The sequence below is a fragment of the Periophthalmus magnuspinnatus genome, chromosome 21 (assembly GCF_009829125.3).
Source record: "Periophthalmus magnuspinnatus isolate fPerMag1 chromosome 21, fPerMag1.2.pri, whole genome shotgun sequence".
Taxonomy (NCBI): Eukaryota; Metazoa; Chordata; class Actinopteri; order Gobiiformes; family Gobiidae; genus Periophthalmus; species Periophthalmus magnuspinnatus.
This window is the reverse complement of record NC_047146.1, coordinates 14,601,025-14,621,114: the sequence shown is the minus strand read 5'-3', so window position 1 is coordinate 14,621,114 and position 20,090 is coordinate 14,601,025. Positions and strand designations below refer to the sequence as shown.

At 37.6% G+C, this 20,090-nt stretch overlaps 1 protein-coding gene across 1 annotated transcript in view; it reads right to left on the bottom strand.

The window, feature by feature from the left end:
• The window catches only part of clasp1a (cytoplasmic linker associated protein 1a), a 92,575-nt gene that overhangs the window by 12,994 nt on the left and 59,491 nt on the right, over positions 1–20,090 (bottom strand). The window contains exons 15-30 of the mRNA XM_055230449.1: positions 19,873–19,932; positions 19,442–19,519; positions 18,471–18,638; positions 17,482–17,528; positions 16,945–17,115; positions 13,773–13,880; positions 10,733–10,891; positions 9,122–9,226; positions 8,202–8,264; positions 7,314–7,417; positions 6,638–6,661; positions 4,387–4,631; positions 3,781–3,844; positions 3,405–3,568; positions 2,208–2,286; positions 1,984–2,127 (exon numbers count right to left, since the gene is read on the bottom strand). Of these exons, the coding sequence (XP_055086424.1) occupies positions 1,984–2,127; positions 2,208–2,286; positions 3,405–3,568; positions 3,781–3,844; positions 4,387–4,631; positions 6,638–6,661; positions 7,314–7,417; positions 8,202–8,264; positions 9,122–9,226; positions 10,733–10,891; positions 13,773–13,880; positions 16,945–17,115; positions 17,482–17,528; positions 18,471–18,638; positions 19,442–19,519; positions 19,873–19,932 (1,783 nt within the window). The remainder of the gene's footprint in view (positions 1–1,983; positions 2,128–2,207; positions 2,287–3,404; positions 3,569–3,780; positions 3,845–4,386; positions 4,632–6,637; positions 6,662–7,313; positions 7,418–8,201; positions 8,265–9,121; positions 9,227–10,732; positions 10,892–13,772; positions 13,881–16,944; positions 17,116–17,481; positions 17,529–18,470; positions 18,639–19,441; positions 19,520–19,872; positions 19,933–20,090) is intronic.

The following is a 20,090-nucleotide window of genomic DNA, read 5'->3' as shown; positions in this document are numbered from 1 at the left end:
CTGTAGACACATGTTAGTTTTGAATAACAGCTCCATTGACCAAGTCTCTAACTGTATTTGGATAAGAGTCGGGACAACTGTTGGGAGTTAGAAATGGATCTCACAACACTTAAACTAGCAAAAGTGTGTGTGTTATTACCTAACACCTAAGCTATCTTGCAGCACAAAGCTATTTTCACACACTTTTTAAAAAACTTTAGAAAATTACACATTGCAATTGCATTTAGATTTCTCTTCATTCTTTTATTCAACAACAACAAAATTAAAGTAGACATATTGTAGTTGTAGCTCTTTAAAGTTGTTTTTTCTCTATTTTCAGTGGTTTTCCCTCTAGGGCTGGAAGCCTTTAATTGTTTAATCGATTTATTGGTGAGTGTCCTTAGTCATTTCTATTAGGAGAATGGACGACAGCAGAAGAGAGAACACACGTGAACTTCGGCAATGAATTGTGAATTTATTGTACCTTTTTATACAAAAATTTGCAAAGTACTGGTCCCTTTCTTTTGTATTGTCCGTGCACTGTGACTCAAATGCCTGGGTCATAGTTTTGAGAACTTTTGCTAATTCCAAGCCCCATTTGTGAAGAATGCTTTTAGTTGGCTACCCTATATTTCCCCTAATCATTACCTTTCACATAGTTACATTTTGACTGATTCAGGCATATTTGAGAAATCCTGTTTTGTCCAACATTTGCGGCTTGAGTGCTCAGAAAATGTTAGTTATTTTATGTTTTCCCCTATCCCCTAACTCCGCCCACAGCCTTGTTCTTACTTGAAAAACTTCTAGGTCATATAGAAATGCTCAAAAATGTTAACAATTTTCTAAAAACCTATGAATGAAAATCTACAGCTTGCTTCACATTGAACTGGAATCTCTATGAATCTAGGCTGGGAGTTCACTTGGACGAGCTCTGCTGGAAAAACAAACAGTGCGCGTGGACACAGAGACAGAACATGTGACGTGTTTCATACTAAGATAATGGGGCCGTTGAACCAAGGCCATCCACACAACCGAGCCTATTATCAAGTTTACAACTGCAGCGAAGCAAACAGTTACTTTTCAAATGAATCAGACGGGCTAGCTGCAGGTACTGGGCTCTTAATTGAGTATGAGTATGTTTGATGCAACTTGATAATATTATGTAAGGTTTATATTAGAATGACATTAGTTAAGTGGTTATTTTTTATTAAGTAGGCTATGTATTCCACTGAGGATGAGCTATTTTCAACAATACATGGCTTCATTGCTTCTATTACAGATTTTTACATGAACATAAAGCTGGTATCCTATATAAATATGATATTTTGTTGTATTTTGCCCTTCATTTCACAGTACATGAGCATCGTGAACGCGACTAAACTGTAGCATAAATTTTGATTAGACAACCCTTAAAGTTATATACTGTAATGATGTGATATTTTGTGTTTAGTCCAGAGTTGACCCATTTTGTGGTTCTTGTAACTTTATGTGTTGTTGTTGTTGTTGTTGTTGTTAATGCTTTTATATATAACACTTGGTTGCTATGCCGACAAGTTGATGTGAAGGTTTTATTCGTCAGCTACTGGTCAGTTTGGAGACCTAGTGAGTTGAGACTGCTGTTGTTTTTTTCTTGTTGTTACGGTTTAGAGTAGCCCGTAAGTGGGTCGGTTGTATTATCTAATATGATTTATAGAATATCCAAGTAGAAAATATATGGGAAATTAAAGTCAAATGTAATATTAATTTAAATTTGAGTAGTTTTGATCACATTCGATTAATTATTTCCTTACTGTATTGTGATAATTCTTGATTCCGTGACAAAAAAGACTAACTGGTTTAACAACAGAAATTGCACTATTCCTTTCCTTGTGCAATGTAAAATAATAGCACAAATAAAACATAAACATGATGCCATAGTGTGTTTTAGAATACAATGCACAGTAACAGTTTTATGTCATAGTATTGATATAGCTTTATAATAGTCCTGTATGAAAGTGGACATACCTTTCTGACGTCAGAGCTCTTGGGTTCTGTGGTCCAGGTGATGATGCGGGACACAGCCAGGCGTGTTTCACTAGAATTCCCAAAATCTGTCGGGTCCATTTGCCGTGCTAGAGACTCGATGTACTTCAAGATGGCTACCTTCACCTACGCACAAGAGACATGTTGTAATGAGTGAATGGATGTAAAATAACAAATACTGTATAATTCAATTGTGTTATTGTTACCTTTAGGTTTGGTGTCTGTGTCTGATCAACAATAAATCGCATTAGAATATTGAACTGCTGGTCAAATGGAAATGATTCTCTGGAAAAGACAAGACAAAAGAGCTTAATATATGTCTTAACGTGACTTGATAGTGTCTGTACTGAAAAGCTCAGAAGTCAAATGTAGTTTGACATAGGGTGGACCTAATATTTTTGGGGTGAAAGTTGATGCTTTGTGCACTTTTAGCATGACCTCATTGCTCCACTGGTCTACTCTATATCATACAGTATGGGAAGGGACTAACAGCCAAAGTGTATATTTGTCCAGCCGTCAGCCGTTTTATCTAATCTTTAAGAGCTATGTTTAACAATGACGAAGTATGCCATCGTTATGAGACCATGCCAGCGTACAAAGGTGCACTATATCATTTTTCTGATGTCTGTGACCCGCTAGTTTCCATGGAGAGATGTTATTTACTTGCAGTGTTCCAGAATATAACATTACACATATATGAAAAATACCTTAAAAAGCATGCATTAGTCCTATATGAGCTTGACTCTCCACAGATCTGACCTGTAGCTTCTTCATCTCCATGCTGATAGATAACTTTAATGCCATACGGTGGAGCATTCTAAGCAAAGCAATAACATCTTTCTGTGGAGACCAGTGCCCCCCACTCGAATAGTTACATAAAAATTGCAAAAAAGGATTGAGAGTAAAACTATTTGTTGCAGCTGGTCCCTTTTCCAATGTTATATCTATTATTTGAAATTATTAGTTTGCAGATTTATGTTGTGACCATCTCCACATGGATTTGAAATTCGGGTACATGGTAGAGGATTACAGAAAATTAAAGATGTTGTACCTGATTTTTTTTGTGAAAAACAAATTCATTTTAAACTGTCTGTCAAAATATTTTGCTCACTTACCTAATGCTACCCGAGCATCTTAATTAATCACCCCAATGAGTTTATAAGCGGTTTTCACAACTTTGAAAGCATGCTAACAATGCACTTCCTGTTTTGCAAAGAATAAAACTCTAAAAATTAAATGCAGACAGCACACAGCGGTCAATTTTCACACTAATTTTCAAGAACTGCTTCCACAATATATCTTTACTGGGGCAGATTTGACTATATTATGTGAAAGATTGGGTACAGCCCCTTTAAATATAAGTAAAAGTTATTTGCAGGACAGACCCCAACGATGAAACAAACCTGGTAACATCTAGTGCCTTTTGCACTTTGGCCTGCACAGAGCCTAGCAGGTCAGCCCCCATCTTCTTGAGCAGCTGAGTTAGCAACACAAAGAGCCAGTCCTGGAGGTCCTCCCTGTGCACCGTGATGAAGTCCACCAACGTCTCCAGAAACATACTGAAGACCTACAAAAATAAAAATATATAATTTAAAAAAATCATATCATGTTGTTCATTTTAGCCCTGATATTCATAAATGCATGTTGAAATCACACTTACTCTCTGTAGTTAGATCCACACCAAGGCAGAGCATGCGGTAAAATACATTGTTAGTTTATAAAATGCACTGCAGATACACATGTTTAACTCATGCTGCTCATATTGGTTGAGTGGTGTACCTTGCTGTGGGGGTCTGCAAACATTCGGGTGAAAATCTCGCACAGCCTCTTTAGCTCCACTCGACTGCAGGGAAGGAACATAACAGCAAGCGAGTTCAGAATTACAAGTCAAATCATTACATTTTTGACAAGTTAATAATAAGTTGGTATACCCCTTTCTCATGTTAATTTGTTATATAATATTTTACAGTACTATTATTTTAAATGTCCATATGCATGTACTGTTGTCCAATCAACTTTCTATTGACTTCTATTTCCTCAAGATTTTCCTAAAGTTTAAATCAACAAAATGTTTTTAAGTTGCACATCTTCTACAAAGTCTAAGTTGCTTTATTGTAGACCTACAGTTGCTTAAGAAATGTTAAATACTCTTTTGAACAAGCTACAATGCTACTGTAAAGTCTATCACAGTATTAACCAACACAACATTTGTGTGTTTGCGTGTAACTACAACTACCATGCCAATAGCTAAAAACACTTTATAATTAGATGCAGACAGCACACTGCAGTCTCATTTTGATCCTAAGAGCTGCTTTTATAACATATCTGTACTGGGACAAAACTTATTTTACTTAATTCCATGAAAAATACTGTCCCACATCCCACCTGAGTATCCTCTGGCTCTTGAGCAGATTCTGCAGCCCCAAGAGGCCCTCCTTCCTCTCAGACCAGTTGGAGCTAGCGCAGTGATTGAGCACTTCAGCCACATCCTCCGTCTGCCTGAGATAATGTGGGATCCCTCCGTTTCTCGAGCTGTAAGAGCGCTCTGAACAAGCGCTAGACGCATCGCTGTTAGCATCGTCATCCGAGTACATGCCTGGGGACTCGTATCTTCTTCTCATGGGCTTTCGCTGTGGAAAGGAAAACAGTTCAAATGAATACAGTGGGAGCATGGGAAATGTAGTGTTTAAGACTATGGTGGCCCATAGTTTAATGTGTGTCCCTCTAGTCTAAAACAAGCTGAGCAATAAACTGGTATGAAAAAATATACCTTTTGCTGTTTGTATTATCATAAATGTGTAGAACTTTTATCTAATTATACTTTTAAAAATTTGAAACGATAAGCAATATTTATTACAACAACTGTACTCAATAGAATGATTTAAATGAGGATTGTCTGTGCCACCATAGTCTTGTATAAACCTGTGGGAGTTGTTATAATAGAAAGCCATGCATTTTCACTTCCCTTTAGTGTTGTATTATTCATTCATTATGATGTCAAAAACCATGTCATGACCATAAGTAATTCATGGTTATTTGACGATGGGTGTGAATAGGGGTGGGCGATACAGCAAGATTTTCTACGAGCATTTTAAGTAACTCACTACAACATGATTGATTGGTAAAATCCACTTGTCAGTCACATAGTAATTACAGTTACTTGATGTAATTATAGCTCTGAGTATGTGCGAGCCCTCCTATAGGCTTCGCTATTGGTTACCTCTCTCTGGTGCCAGCCTCTGAGAACATCAAGGCAGTCACCGCACCAATCATGCCCACAGCCTGACACATGCCTGCCCGCCGTAGCCCTACAAATACCAGGTCGCTAGACACATAACTCCTTTCCACGACGATCCAGCTGGGGCTGAAGGTAGGTGGGCTCGCACAACCTCACAGAACTACAGTTATGTCAACTGTAATGTCTATTTTGTGTGTACTCTGCCCATCTACGGGATTCACTATTGTTTACCCACAGAGGCTGTTGTACTCCCCATGTCTTGCAGTAGGTGGGTTAATGAGCTTTGGGAGCTTACAAGCAGCCACCATTGTCACCTTCATTTGGCCGTTACGTTTTTTGGGCCTTTGCCGTAGTGGTGTCTGCTGCGGCCGCGTCTGAACCCACCGAGAGACTGTTGCTCTCTAGCCCACAGTTGGGCCAGCTCTCAACATTGCAGTACTCCAGGTACCCCCGTGCTATTCCTTTAGCTGAAGGCACGTTGTGCCATTCCGGCTTCGCTAGCTGGGTGAGAGACTGTACAGCTGGACAGAGCGTAGTGCCCTAGACCGGGCCTTGATGCAAACCACAGGAAGAAATCCATCTGCACTGTTTCTGCAGGCTGGTGAGGAAGTGGGATCTGGGTCCGAACCACAGCGGCAGCAATCAACCCCGGCTGCAGGTCTACTAGTTTGGGGCGAGATGCCCAGGAATCAGAAGGAGTAGAGATGGTGTCATCAGTGTCGTTCGTCCCTTCCGCAGAATCCAAAGAGCCCTGGGTAGCTCCCATCATTTTACCTCACCTCAGCCCAGTCGAAAGGAGCTGGAGTGGTAAGTAAGTCAGGGGGGATGAGACCCAGCACTGCCGGGGGGTAGCAAATAGCCCGTAGGTGGGTGGTGCACACATAGAAATTTAACAGAAAATCCTTGAATTCCAATATAATCTATCCAGATTAGCAAATTGCCAGATAGTCATATCCAAATTTGATTTCAGATTTAAAATTCTGGAAAGAAAATATGAAGCCTTTTTTTTATTTTGATCATAAAACCCACCCCTAAATTACATTTGTAGAGTTGTATAAATGGGAGCAAAGCTAAAAAATGCCCAATTCTTGGTCACAAAACACAAGCGTGACTGAAAAATATCACTCCACTCTTAAATAAGCTTCGAAAGCCAGTCAAGCAAACTAGTCAACTACAGTTTTAAGCAGTGCGCTATTATTCATGATCATTTTCAATGCACAGAACACCAATGGACAGCACATTATCACTATGAAATAAGCTGATTGAGTTTAGAAGCATGTGAGAGAAGCAAATGAAAACATTCAAAACAGAAAAGCTCAAACCACTCAAAACCTTGCTGGTTGCGTTAAATATGTGATGGTATGGAGGACATATGCACACTTAAAAAGGGAAAACTACCTTATTCCTGGAGTCTCCTAACAGCTGAAAGGGCAACGACAAAAGGGACAGAGGAGGAGAGGGAGGGTTTAACAGGAAGAAAGAACAGTTTGAGGGTGCACTCACAAAAACACTATTGTAATTTCAACGCAATACACAGCTTACATCCACTTTTTTGAATTGGCAAGAAAAAATATAACTTTTAGACAGTACTGACTATAGACTGTCAGATGTGTAAGACAAAGTTATGGAGCGCTATGTAAAGATGTCTATTACTAAGTTAACATGCATAGGCAATCCATAGAGAATAACCAAAGTATACGTACATTACATTACATCACATTTAAATGTTAGCAGATTGTTTTCTCAATGAAAACATGAGACAAATTGTAACAAAAACACTGAAGTCAGCAGCTACTGTTTTTAGCCTAATAAGGTAATAAATTATGTTGCGTCACACTCATAAAAATCAAAGATGGATTATACATGATTATTAACTATATAACATGAAATGCCCAGGCAATGTGTCCAGCATATGGTTCAATAAATTAAATCATAACTTAAACCCTTTAAGTTTAACACACATGAAATTACTAGAGTTTGTTTAAACCCCAGTTACTATGAACTCTATGGAGCATTATTCTTTGTACAGGCAGACAACAGGCATGATCAAATGTCTATATGTCTTAGTACTGACCAGAGCATCAGCGACTGCAGCCTCCACCTCAGTGCCCGTGTTCAGGACCCTCATGGCGTTCACAGAGGCAGAGATACGAGCCTGGTTTATGAAGCCATAGCGGTCTAAAAGAAACAGGACAGGGAACAATGTGTGAGAAGATTATAGGTCGACTAATAGGGTTAAGCCAACTTACCTGATTCAGATATTAAGAAAATATTTAGATTTAGCTATTTCTGATGTTTGAAGGGGATATGTTAAGCAAAAAAAAACAAAAAACATAAAACACAATAATAAAGAGACTGGGATTTAAAGAGCTTCTTGATTTGAATGGCTTTGATTACCTAATGCATAAGGAGTTTTTTTCTTTTTTGAGCAAAATTTTGTGTCAGTGGTGTATGATATTATGTCAGAGTGAAACGTTTTCCACTAGCACAAAATTTTAATCTTCAATCAAGAAAATAACTACCGAAAACACCTTCCAGCAAGTCAAAAAGTAAGCAACAAGTAAATAAATCATTTCAAATCAAGTTTTTCACTGTTAAATTTTTACCCCAAATGATTTTGTATCCCATGATGCAATTCAATGGACATAGAGCACAATGAAAAATTAAACTGCAGCATAATCATCAGTTGTGCGAACCAAAGACACGGTATAAACTAATAAAAAATAAGCTGAAGCATTTTACTACCACTGCCCACTAAATTAAATTTCACAATACAACTCAAATCAAGGCAACATGAGCACATTTTCGGACAAAACAAATTGCAGAATTCTAAAGACGATGTAGGATGCTTCTATCACTAAACATGAACATGCCAGTGGATTTCTATATAATCTAATAAAGTGGGCACTGGACACTGGGGTTGTGGGGGGCTGATGGGAGGGGCGTGGGTCATGCAGGTCACCTGACGGGCCGTGGGGGTCAGCTGAGGACAGAGCGCTGGTGGAACGGGAATGACGTCGAGAGGCTGCAGGAGGAGGAGAGGGGTAGATCCATAATATGGGCAGTTAGTATTAGGATTCACCACAGGGTCATGTAAAAGTCACAAAACACCACTGTCAACATGGCTTTTTTTGTGTAAAATCCATGTTAGACAGTGTTTTTGTGTTAATACCTTATAACAATTGAATTACTGAAAAAGGGACATTAGGGTCAGCAAAGGTTGAAAATCAGGTGCTAATCGACATTAAAACTAGTATCAAAACTAGATGTTCATTTGAGCGAGTGTCGATAGTAACAAAAACATACATTCACAGGACAGAAATTAACCTTTCCTAAAACTAAATCATCCTAAAATTAGAATAATCTTGAGCTGTATCACAAACAGTAGACGCCCATGAACCTTGGACGACTGAGGGATTACACAGATAAAAGGTCATATATAATAAAAAAGAGAGTACTGTGATTTAATGTTGAAAATGACACTCTATTGTCCAAAAATGGGTTTGTAGAACTTTGCTGTTCAGATGGACAGCCCTATGCAAAATCATACAACCAGAATGATAACTCCCCGAATAAGGTGAATGCAACAAGTACTAAATACTGGAGCCCCTTTTATTCAAGCTGACCTGTAAAGCTCAACAGGAGCCACTATCAACTTATAACAAAAAACTGTCACACAAAACTGCATTTTAACCAACAGAATATGAAATAGTGATACATCAAAATTGTTTCCATAGTTTACTCCATGACTTTCAAATACAGTTAGTATTGCAAGCATACAATTCCTGAAGAGAAAGACATTGAGATATTTTCAGCATTAGTCAGGCACGTTTCCTGGTTAGCATTGGTGTTAGCAGTGGTTTTAGTATTAGCCTTACTCACCCAGAGGAGTGAAACCCCGCGCAGGGCTGGTGTCGCGGCTGCTCTCCCTGCTGGTGTCACGACTACAGCCCTGGCTCATGCTGGGTCGGGGAATGCGGCTCCGGGCTAGCGTGCGGTAGGAAGGGACAAGACTTTTACCACACAGGCTGGCTGTAGGGCAACAAGTGAGGCGGCCATGTCAGTGAGCGGTTATGGAGCAGGTTGGGGAGGACAGATGTAGAGAGGGATTGAGGAAAAACTGTGAATGTATACTTAAAACAGCTTTTAAAATTAAAGTTGTATGAGAATTTGGCTTGAATGCAAACAGGTAACATTTCAAGAAAAGAAACACAAAAATATCTAACTATTTTGAAATGTTTAGATGCAGTTTGTAGTAAATGTTTTGTTCGTGGCATTAACATCACAGTTATATTGGCATGATTGTGGGTTTGTAAATAAAGTATACTATTCAGGCTTAGAAAAAAACTATAGTATGGATAGATTTACCTCAGATGTAAACTGTCTCCATTTTGCCCAAACAAAAAAGAATGTTTGGAAGTTGGTATGTTTGTATGTACACTATACTGTATATAGTGTATATTTGTGAGTTTATTCAAATCAAACGTGTGTACAATAATGAAAATGAGGCGAACACTGAGAATAATTTCAAAGATATGACATGAGATTAGACATGACATTAAGCACTGGTAGCAGCTGGCAAGATGAGTGCAAACACAATACATGTTAAAAAGCTGGACTCAAACATCAGTCTGGTAAATGTTAGACACTGCAAGACATTCGGAAAAATGCATGCAGAGAAGTAGCATGAGGGACTATTTGACTATGTTTTGTTTTTCTTAAGGTTTTACTTATTGTCAATGCACAACTCAGTTCAAAGTTGCAATATGTCAACCAACGACCAAAAGTTGTTGTCTTCAAAATACCACATTATCTCATATGAACATTCCACTGTAAAACAAGGCTACAACCTGTTTATCTCTCCATCTGGATAGTGAGATAGCAAAGAGATAGAGAACTGTACAGCGAAGAACTGTGAAAACATTGTTGCTTAACAAATACATTCTTAGGCAAAGACTCATAATGCTACTTGTCTGGGGGTTTGTTTTTGCAGTAAGAGAAGGGAAGAAGTCTTCTTCACAAAACAGTGGGCTCTGTGCACAACGGCGCCTGGCTCACTCACTGTTAGCGTCACTACTTCATGTCCAATTCTGTCTCTATGACAGTTTTGCCGAGCTGTGCTAAAACTTCACCGGAGGACTTTTCTGTGTTTAGAAAGACCATGCTTAATGTGTCTCAATGCTAATGCTAATTTTGAGGCATAAAACATATTAAAATAATGTCACAAACTGCAGCAAGTTACATACTTATAAAACAATGAGGTGGTCTTTAGAGATAATAAAAATAAAATAATTTATTGTTTTACATTTTGAAAAAAGTCAGCTTTTGAATAAATAAATAAATAAATCCGTAATTCATGTCATGTAGTTGCTTCTGAAATGACTGCAACTGATATATTATAAATGGTAAAAAGGTTACAAAAAAATGTAATCTGCTATTCTACCTCACTAAAAGTTTCCTAGGCTACTACGATGGAGCTGTGCATGGTCTTACCCAGTCCCATCCTGCTAGGGCTGGTCTCGCGGCTGCATCCCTGGCTGCGTGGGATCCTGCTTCGCTTGTCGGCTGGCGTGGAGGAGGTGGAGCCAGTGGCGCGGGGGACACGCCCATAGCTGCTCAACAGTTTGCCCGGAGAACTGGAACGGCTACCGGCTACGAGAAGGGAGAGATGGAAAGAGATGGAAAGAGGAAGAAAGTTATAAGGAAAGTTTGGAACACAGTGACACTATATGAAACAAAATAAGGCCCTGGTTATGCTTCGATATTATGTACATGTTTAACAATGATATAAGGTGGTAAGAGGGTCATTTTTTTGAGTCTTTCTCTTCTTTAGCAATAACTGTAATGATCGCCGGGTTCCATGTATCCGTCCATTTTCTAGTATCAAGAATTTAATTGTAAACTCTGCATAGAGTAGGAGAAAACAATTCTTGAAGTTCTTTGTAAAATTCTTATGTTAGTCCATTAATTCCAAGTGTCACACTTTTTGCTTTTTCTAGGCTTTGTATTACTTCCCTCCGTGTTATTTATATCACTAGATTGCCATTTGTGCCTTATTTATTTCAGGAAGCAGAAGTGTCTCCATATAAATCTTAATCTTAGTTATATTCAGTTCCTCCGGGTGATAAAATTCGTAGTATCTGAAGCTGCTTTTGCATAACTGTTCCTGATCTCAAATGCATGCCATACACACAGTCTTCATCTTTTGGATAAACAGAAGCCTTTTTTATAATTTGGAAATATATTGAGGTTTATGAGGTTTAATCACAACGACATGTTTCGTGCGTGCTCACAGGCAATCTCCGGAGTCATAGAGGTTTTCAGTCTCAGTTCCTCAAATTTACCGAACTACACACACAACAATTGCAAAGACAATTAACACGATAAATACCGAGCCAAGCATGGTTCTTTCTATTGTATATTGAACGATATATACATAGTAATTATTGTAACAGGTCTATTTGCATGAAGGTTGTCAATAGGAAGTAATGGTAAAATGTATTTTATTATTGTAGAATGGCTGTACTGTACAGGTATAATTACATCACAATGTAATGATGTGACACTTTCGATACTGTGAATATTATAATGCTAACACTAAAAACAGGAAATATTATTCACATTTGCGAAACCAGGGCCTAAAGTAAGGTTAACGCTTTGTTGACACAAATAAATCTGAGTGCTGCTTAAAGCTCCGAGGTGCTCCCCAACATGGTCCCACATATTGAGTTCACAGTGAATGAATGTGAAATCCCATAGTAACAAACACAAAACACCATGACAAATATGTGAACGATGAAAAACAAGACAACAGCAGACAAGATGGTGCTAGACAGCGCAGTGACAAACCCTTTAACAAAACACCAAATATAAGCTGAACTGTGTAACTTTTCAAACAAGGGTACACCACCTACTATGTTTTTGATGTTTCTGGAATGTTCCACAGTATGGCATTAAACAATGTGACCACCTGATTTGTCTCAGTGGAGATACGTGTGTAAGGTTAAGGTACACAATGGCGTTCCCAGTGACAAATCTCCAGACCTTAAGGTACATCAGGACTAATTTAGCTCAAGGATTTTACCTACTGTGCCCGTTCTGGGTTGATCGTGGAAACCAGAGTAGAGGACAAACCCGCCCAGACTCGGGGGAACATGCCTTCTGGGTAACTGGGCTAACTGGAACCTTTTCGCTGTGAGGCAGGAAGGTTCCAGTTAGCCACTGTGCTGATGCAATGCCATATTGTAGCACATTTTCAAAAAAATAAAAAAAAATTCTCCACAGATACTTGCAGGTTGCCCATACCTCACCAGAAAGGTTACGCAGCACAACTTTAACCAAACACAAAATGAATATCCACCAAATACATCATGTGGGGATTATGGTGTGAGATAGTGCTGCTAAAATAAAAAAAAACTAAACACCAAAATTGTGGCCGTGCAAAGCTCTGTCTCTGCTACAGGGTGATGAGGGGTGTATGGGGCCTTACCACTGATGGGATTGGCTGATCTGGATCCTGAATGGTAGAAGCAGTAGGCAGGACAGGTGGAGAATATGAGACACAGGGTTATGTATATGTAGTTGCATGCACTGAGCGCCTGTGAAAGCCTTAGATCGAGTATTATTATCGTTTGTATCATTAGTAGCAGTGTTAAGTCAAGTCACAGGTGGTCAGTGTCTCTGGCTAAAATTCAGTTCAAACGTGGCATTAGAAAGATCAATAAAATCTAGTAAAGTAGTGATAGAGTGGGTTTACTACTCCTGCAGCTCTAACTATTACTGCTACTACTGCAATTGTTACTACTATATCCACTGCTGCTGCTATTACAGTTGTTAGTACTAGCTTTACTGCTACTGCTTCTACTAATTGTTAAAAGTGCCCCTACTGCTGCAACGCTAAATTGTTACTACTACCCCTATTTCTACTGCTATTACTACTATTTGTTAGTAGTTCCCCTACTGCTACTGCTACTGCTACTGCTACATTTGTTACTACTACTCTTACTGCTGCAAACACTTTATGTCACGTTACTACTACCCCTATTATTACTGCCACTACTACTCTTAACGTTACTACCACCCTTACAGGAACAACTACTACAGTTGTTTGCTACAGCTGCTTCAACTACTACAACTGTATTACTATTATTTTTTACTACAGCTGTTACCACTCCCACGGCGCCTACTACTAACAACAGATTGTTGATAAGCTACAGGTATGTTAAAGTGAATTTGGTAACGGCTAAGATAAAAAGATAGTACTACTAAGATACTTTTTCAGTTTTAATGCCAGGTCTGAACAGAATCTACCGCGCACACACTACACATGCAGGTAAGAACAACTACATGAAGTGACAGTTTCTTAGCATCTTTTTTATTTTAGTAACCATTTTGTGCTGAGAAACGTCACGCAAACATTTAGTGGAAAATCTAGTATGACCACTAGAATTACTCGATCATACTTAGACATGTATGAAATATGACATTCTCCGCTGTTCATTATGTGTGATGTGGGTGAATTTTGAGTACATACGCTGGGATTGGGAAACCACTTTGGCTCGACTGCGCCCCCTACTGTCCACCACCGAGGGACTGGCTCCGCCCACGCTGCCAGAGCTGGTTCTCCGGGTGCGAACGCGACCTTTATGGAAATAATAAAAGCAAAAATGTTAAAATAGATAATGGTTTGTTTGAGGCCTTAACATAGCTGTGGATGAAGAAAGAGTCTGGGGAGACAGAATGATCCAGGTGAGGAGAAAGAGCTCCTGAAAACAGAGGGGGAACAGACAGCTGGGGTCTATAGCGGCTGCCAAAAATGTGCATATATGGTGGAGTATGGTGAATCAAAATAGTGACTGGAATTGTAATATTTGAAACTTTAAACAAACTAACTATTACACTGTTAAATTTGGCTAGTACCCACCGTGCACATTGTTATGAATGGCAAACTACTATATTCAACCCAGTTTAGAAGAAAGACAGACAAACACTCAATAAATGTTATATACTCATGATGTAGTATGTGTTTCTATTCTGTCTTATACCTGGAGTTCCCAAAATGGACACAGGGAGACACTGAGCTGTGAGATGAAAAATGATTACACTGTATTTAACTTGCGTGTTTATCAAAGACAGTATCTTTTAATTATATCCATAAGGTCACTTGAAATTATTATAGGTGTTAATTCAAATGCAGTGGCATGTTCTGAGCTGTGCGCTTTGTGGGCCTGGTCTGAAAGGGTTGGGGGGGGGACCTATCTCTTCTATAGTTTTTGATAGTATTCGATTTTAACTAGTCAAATACATCAGTATCAATTGGTGCCATACAAAAGTGTTTCCCAACCAGAGGCAGGGAATGATTTCAGGTTTTAAAATAATAGATTAATTATCATTAAAACAAAAAAATATAATGAGAACAAATGACAATATAATAGTAAATACGTGGATACTACTACTTATTAGAAATGACACAAATTAGGGGATAATGGGAGAGTGAAACTAACTAGAGAAAAAGGGTTAGGAAGCACTAATGTATCAAAGACACACTTTATACAATGTACAAATATTGTGAACTATAAAAGGTCATCTGGGGGTCACATCATAAATATCATAAACCTGTTACTCAACACAATACAATATATGGTGTCGTTGATAAGACCTGTACAGAGAGTTAAAAATAAATGCCCTCTGACATTTACAATGAGGCCCATTCATAAAACAGACTTTTACAACTCTGTGAATCCTCTGACAAGTCTTTAAACAGCAGCCTTCATGACAAGAGCAGTGGTAAATGTGAGGAGATCAAATGAGGCCAATCATTTCAGGATGTCGCTATAGCTTTTTCTTCTATTCTTGTGGTTGTGTGAGGTTTTCACTTGGGGATCAAAGTTCCTGTATTATAAAGAAATAAAGTCTACTCTTGCATTAGAAACACTGCGTTGTTCAAGTGTTCAATTCTATGGACTGGACAAAAATACTGTATCAATTATTTTCAAGTGATCAGACTCATATCCTGATTTTTGAGGATGGAAAAAAACAACAAAAACATACGGATCATGGTTCAAAGACTTTTTTCCTATATTCCCTCTTTCAAAATTGTTGAAAATCTTTTATTTTTTAGTTTTAAAGGTGCACTTAGTAACATTTAATTATCTTGTCTCCACAGAGATGGTATTGCTTTGTCTGGAATATTCCACAGCCAGAATACACTAGAACAGTTACATAGTGCAGTTTCAATATGAAAGGCTAAAAGCTATTAATATTAAAAATAAATAAATAAATAAAATAGTTTGCCCTAGTGTATCAGCCTGGAGTTATATACAACTTTACTTCAAGGCTCTGTACCTGTTTTTCTCCCATATATTTGAGAAAAAATGGTCTTAGTATGTCTACTGTATGCTGTCTGTATTTATAAAGCATTTGATGGTCTGTTAGCATGCTAGTTGCTGCTGCTTTACCATGACAGCAAAACTTCACTCTGGTCTCTGAGAGAAGCTCTTATAAACTCATCTTGGTGAATAATTAGGATGCTTGGAATACATGAGGCAATTGATGAACTCTGGACCACTGCAAACCGTTCAAAATGAAGTAATTCTGATTTTCACATTTTTAAGATTGTAAAAATCAGGTACAGCGCCTTTAAGACTTCAAACAAATATGGCACCATTTTAGAATTACGCTCCACTTTCCTGTAACGAGACAAACATCAGATCTAGACACAGTCCTAGAGAATGAAGAATGAACATTAGGGTTACAGTCCATGCAGAGAGAGCCCATGCAGAGATCTACAAGCCACTTGGACTTGAAGAGAAACAAGACGTTGGAAACAATATCATATGAGACAGACATAGGGAGATGTAGACCAGTCTAGCCTTACCATCCGCTTTACCGGGAGTGCCATCTGGTGGTATAAAAGAGGCAGTGCAGCAGTGAGGGGAAGCAGAGGTGCAGAGGAATATGTTAGTAGTAATTGGAGTAAATCAGGAGAGCAGGGGAATCGTATCGTCATTAGTGGCATCAGCCGTTGGGCAAGAATGAAAAGGGAAGAGGCTTGTCAATATTTTTGGAACATTAGAAACAGAAAATGAGTCAAAACAATCAAGACATCCAATCCAGACTTGAGTTCATTTGGCAAGTTCCTGATTAGACACAGTAGTATTCGAAAGAATCGAAAATGTGTCAAGCTTGCTAATGGCACAATAACTTCCCTTGTCCAATATGGATTTTTTTCAGCTACTACTGATACTACTGATAGCTACAAAGAGCCAACAACAAAACAAAATTGTAATACTTGCTGATACTAATATCTAGATTAAAAAATTATACAACTGAAGTTCACAAATTAACTTAAAAAACAATAACAAATGTTGTTACATGATTGTGCAAACACACATCCATTTACCAGTTTAAAAAGACGCACTGTGTCAGATGCACTGACACAGTGGGAATGACACATGGGGATCAGCACTCATGTGTCAGTAAAGACAGGCTACTTTCACAATGCCTTTCTCATCTCATTAAGTACTTTAAATTACTTTCTGTGCAAATTGTGCCATACAAATATATCTGCTTATTGACTGGCTGCATATTTGATATTTTGGGATGCTTAGGTTGGTACATTCATCTATCTTGAACAGAAAAAAATGACTGCAGTAGCTGACAGCTCTAATAATTGTTCAGAGACGTAAATATTTTATCTGTATTACCTAAAGAGGCGTAGGAGCCGGGAGGTAACGCAGCCGCGGAGCTGAATGGTGAGGGGGCAGGGACAGTGGTCAGGCGAGATTTGGCGGTGGTTGCTGCGTTTACGTCGATGTCACTGCGAGAGCGCTGGAGAGAGCCAGACTGAGAGGGCACCCGCGCGCTCACCAGTTTACCTGAAACAGTAGGTGTACAGTTAGTGCAATGAAATAGCACCATCTAGTGAGGAAAGCTTGAATTAGTAAGATACGGACGAACCTATTTGACAATTAAAATAGAGATTTAACAATAGTAAACACTGTACTTTACTTATGGATTTCTACAATACATTGAATTCTAAACTCCTGGGTCTAACTTTTCAAGTGAATATATTTTCTTATATGTTAATATATATTTGTGACTGAATAAATGTAATAATTAGCATTTTTGCATTTGCATTTCTACAGATTTCCCCACAATATAATAAAAATTAATATACATTTTAGGTTTATCATAACATGCCTAAAATAAAATTAAAAAGTGAATTGTAATAAATGACTTACTTCTGGTCATGCTTCCTCCAATTACACTCTTCACAGAAAGTGGACGACTGAAAATAACAAAACAAAATATTTCCATCAAACTGTAAAAACGACTATATTAAAGGGACTGTACTTGATTTTATTTCCTAGCCTCTGAATTATTCACCGTGATGAGTTTATTACATCATTTCACTACTTTCAGAGCAGAATTTTGCCATCAACAACAACAGCAGTATTACTTCCTGGTTTGGAGAGGATAAAAATGGAGAAAGCACATAGAGGTCTTATTTTGACTCTAAAAACAGTTTTTCACAATCCTGGGGCAATACAGATTTTTTTAAATTTTTTAAATTCATATTTTTATTAATGTGTGAACAAATATTACAACATACTGTCATTTAAAACATCAAATGCATTCACACCTTTTTAATTTTATATATAACAAAACTGAAACTTAAAAAGTAAATCAATAATATAAATTAATAATAATACAAAAAATAATAATAATAATTAACGATCCCGCAAACTGTAAATAAGTAAGAAAGGCATCACCTAGTAAATAATAAAAATTCAAGACATATAAATCATAAACAATAACAATAATAATGGAGGTGGCAATACAGATTTTTACTTTATTATATGAAAAAATGGGTCCAGTCCCTTTAACAATGCACTCATGTTGTAATGCTTGGCATGATTCCTTCTTTCCTGCAAAAGTGGTCGATGTTTTTTTTACAATATCATGTGATGTAACCAAACATTTCTAGTTAAACTCATATGTATGTTTAAAACTAGCTAAAGTCTATTAAGCAAAAACCTGTACAATTGTGTCATAAACAGAACATTCTGAATAATTATCAACATTAACATCTTTAAACATAAAAAGTGCATTCTCTTTGTCCAACCTACTATATATGAATTCCCACTTTTTCTCATCAAGTAATTGAACTAATTTTCAAAGTACCTCCCACATCCTCCTTCACATGTGAGTAAAACATTTTGTTGCTTACTTGAGGCTCTCCTGTGAAGAGGAGGACGAGCGGTCGGACTGTGGCAGAGACACTATACTATCAGAGCTCTTGAGGTGGGACTGCAGAGCCTTCTGATATGTGGACTCCAACGCCTGGAACAGGTGCTCTGCCTCTCTGCTGTAGTGTCCATGGAAGCCCCAGTAACACCTGGAAGAGCATAAAAAAGGTTACTATTAGAACTACTTACTGTATATTTATTTATTGTATTATTTAAGATGGATTTACCAGGATACAGAGACGGAGTAGTCATATTAGCACATCTACTTTTTGAGGAAATACACTTCTGAGAGCAGTTTTCACACAATGCATATCCAGTATTATTTTGTAAGTTACCTCACTCTAACTTTAATAAATATTTTAGTTCTTTCCAGTATTAGTAAGTGACAGAAAAATGGTTATGTTATGAATTATGTCTTTGAATAAGATTTATTTTGTTTTTGTTTTGTAATTTTTGTCTCTTTTTTTTTTTTTTTTTTGGAAATACCAGAATCTGTATTTATTTATGCAAGGCTGTTTGTATTCAATTACATTTACACTAATTCATAAACCAAATATTATGTACAATGAATAGTGTCTTCACCAAATACTTAAAAAATACTCTTACTTGAATAATGTAAGTCACTATACATATATTTTGGGTACAAAATATTGGAATTAATTGAACAATTGTTATTCTTTCTTTCAGAGATTAAAAAAAGGTTTTATTTTGTAGAGTATTTGTTACACACCAGTGTCTGCAAAGTCTTTTTTTTTTCTAAATCATAAATCAGATATTATGTATGCATGGGTGAGTGGTTCAATACTAGAGTAGTGTTTTCAACAACTACTTTTTTTTACTTGAGAAATTATTCATGTCACTAAATATGTACTCCTACTTGAATATACTTTTTGACTACTCCATCCACCTATGTTTTTGTACATTCATTTTACTCATAGAAAATGGTACTTACTTCCTTGCGATGGACCGAGCTTCGGAGTCTGCATCATGTATTCCTTTCTTGATGGTTTCAATCAGCATGGCCACATGTCTGGGGTGGTGAGGAAACATTATCAGCTGATCTGGTTTATCTCTAAATATCCACAGGGAAAAATACTACCCACAGTGTCTCACCCACTCTATATAAAGCCTCACATGTGGTTGTCATGGAGACGTTAGATCAGTTTATGATTGGATGATTTGATAATGACGATTTTTAAGATGAATTTATTTTCTTGGAATCATTAGCCACGCAGTCATCCAATCCTCGTCTAAGTTACATATTCTATAACTTAAATGCCAATACATCTCTGAAGGGCGATGTTATAGAGGGCCGTATGGAGAAGTTCTGTGTATCTAGTACATAGTCAGTGATTGATGACTATGGTAATGATATTTTCTTACCTTTCTAATGTGTTAGTGTGCCATTCTTGTAACATAAGGTCTAGGAACTCGTAACAGCGTCTGTAAAGAAATGAAGGTAAATAAGTGTATTACAAAAATCACTGTCTTCTACTGATAAAGATCCTAGATTACACAAAACTGATTCTTGTGAGCTTTAAGCCATAATGCTGTTACCTCACCAAAAATATAGCTGAAGTTGTGTTTTGTTTCATTCACAC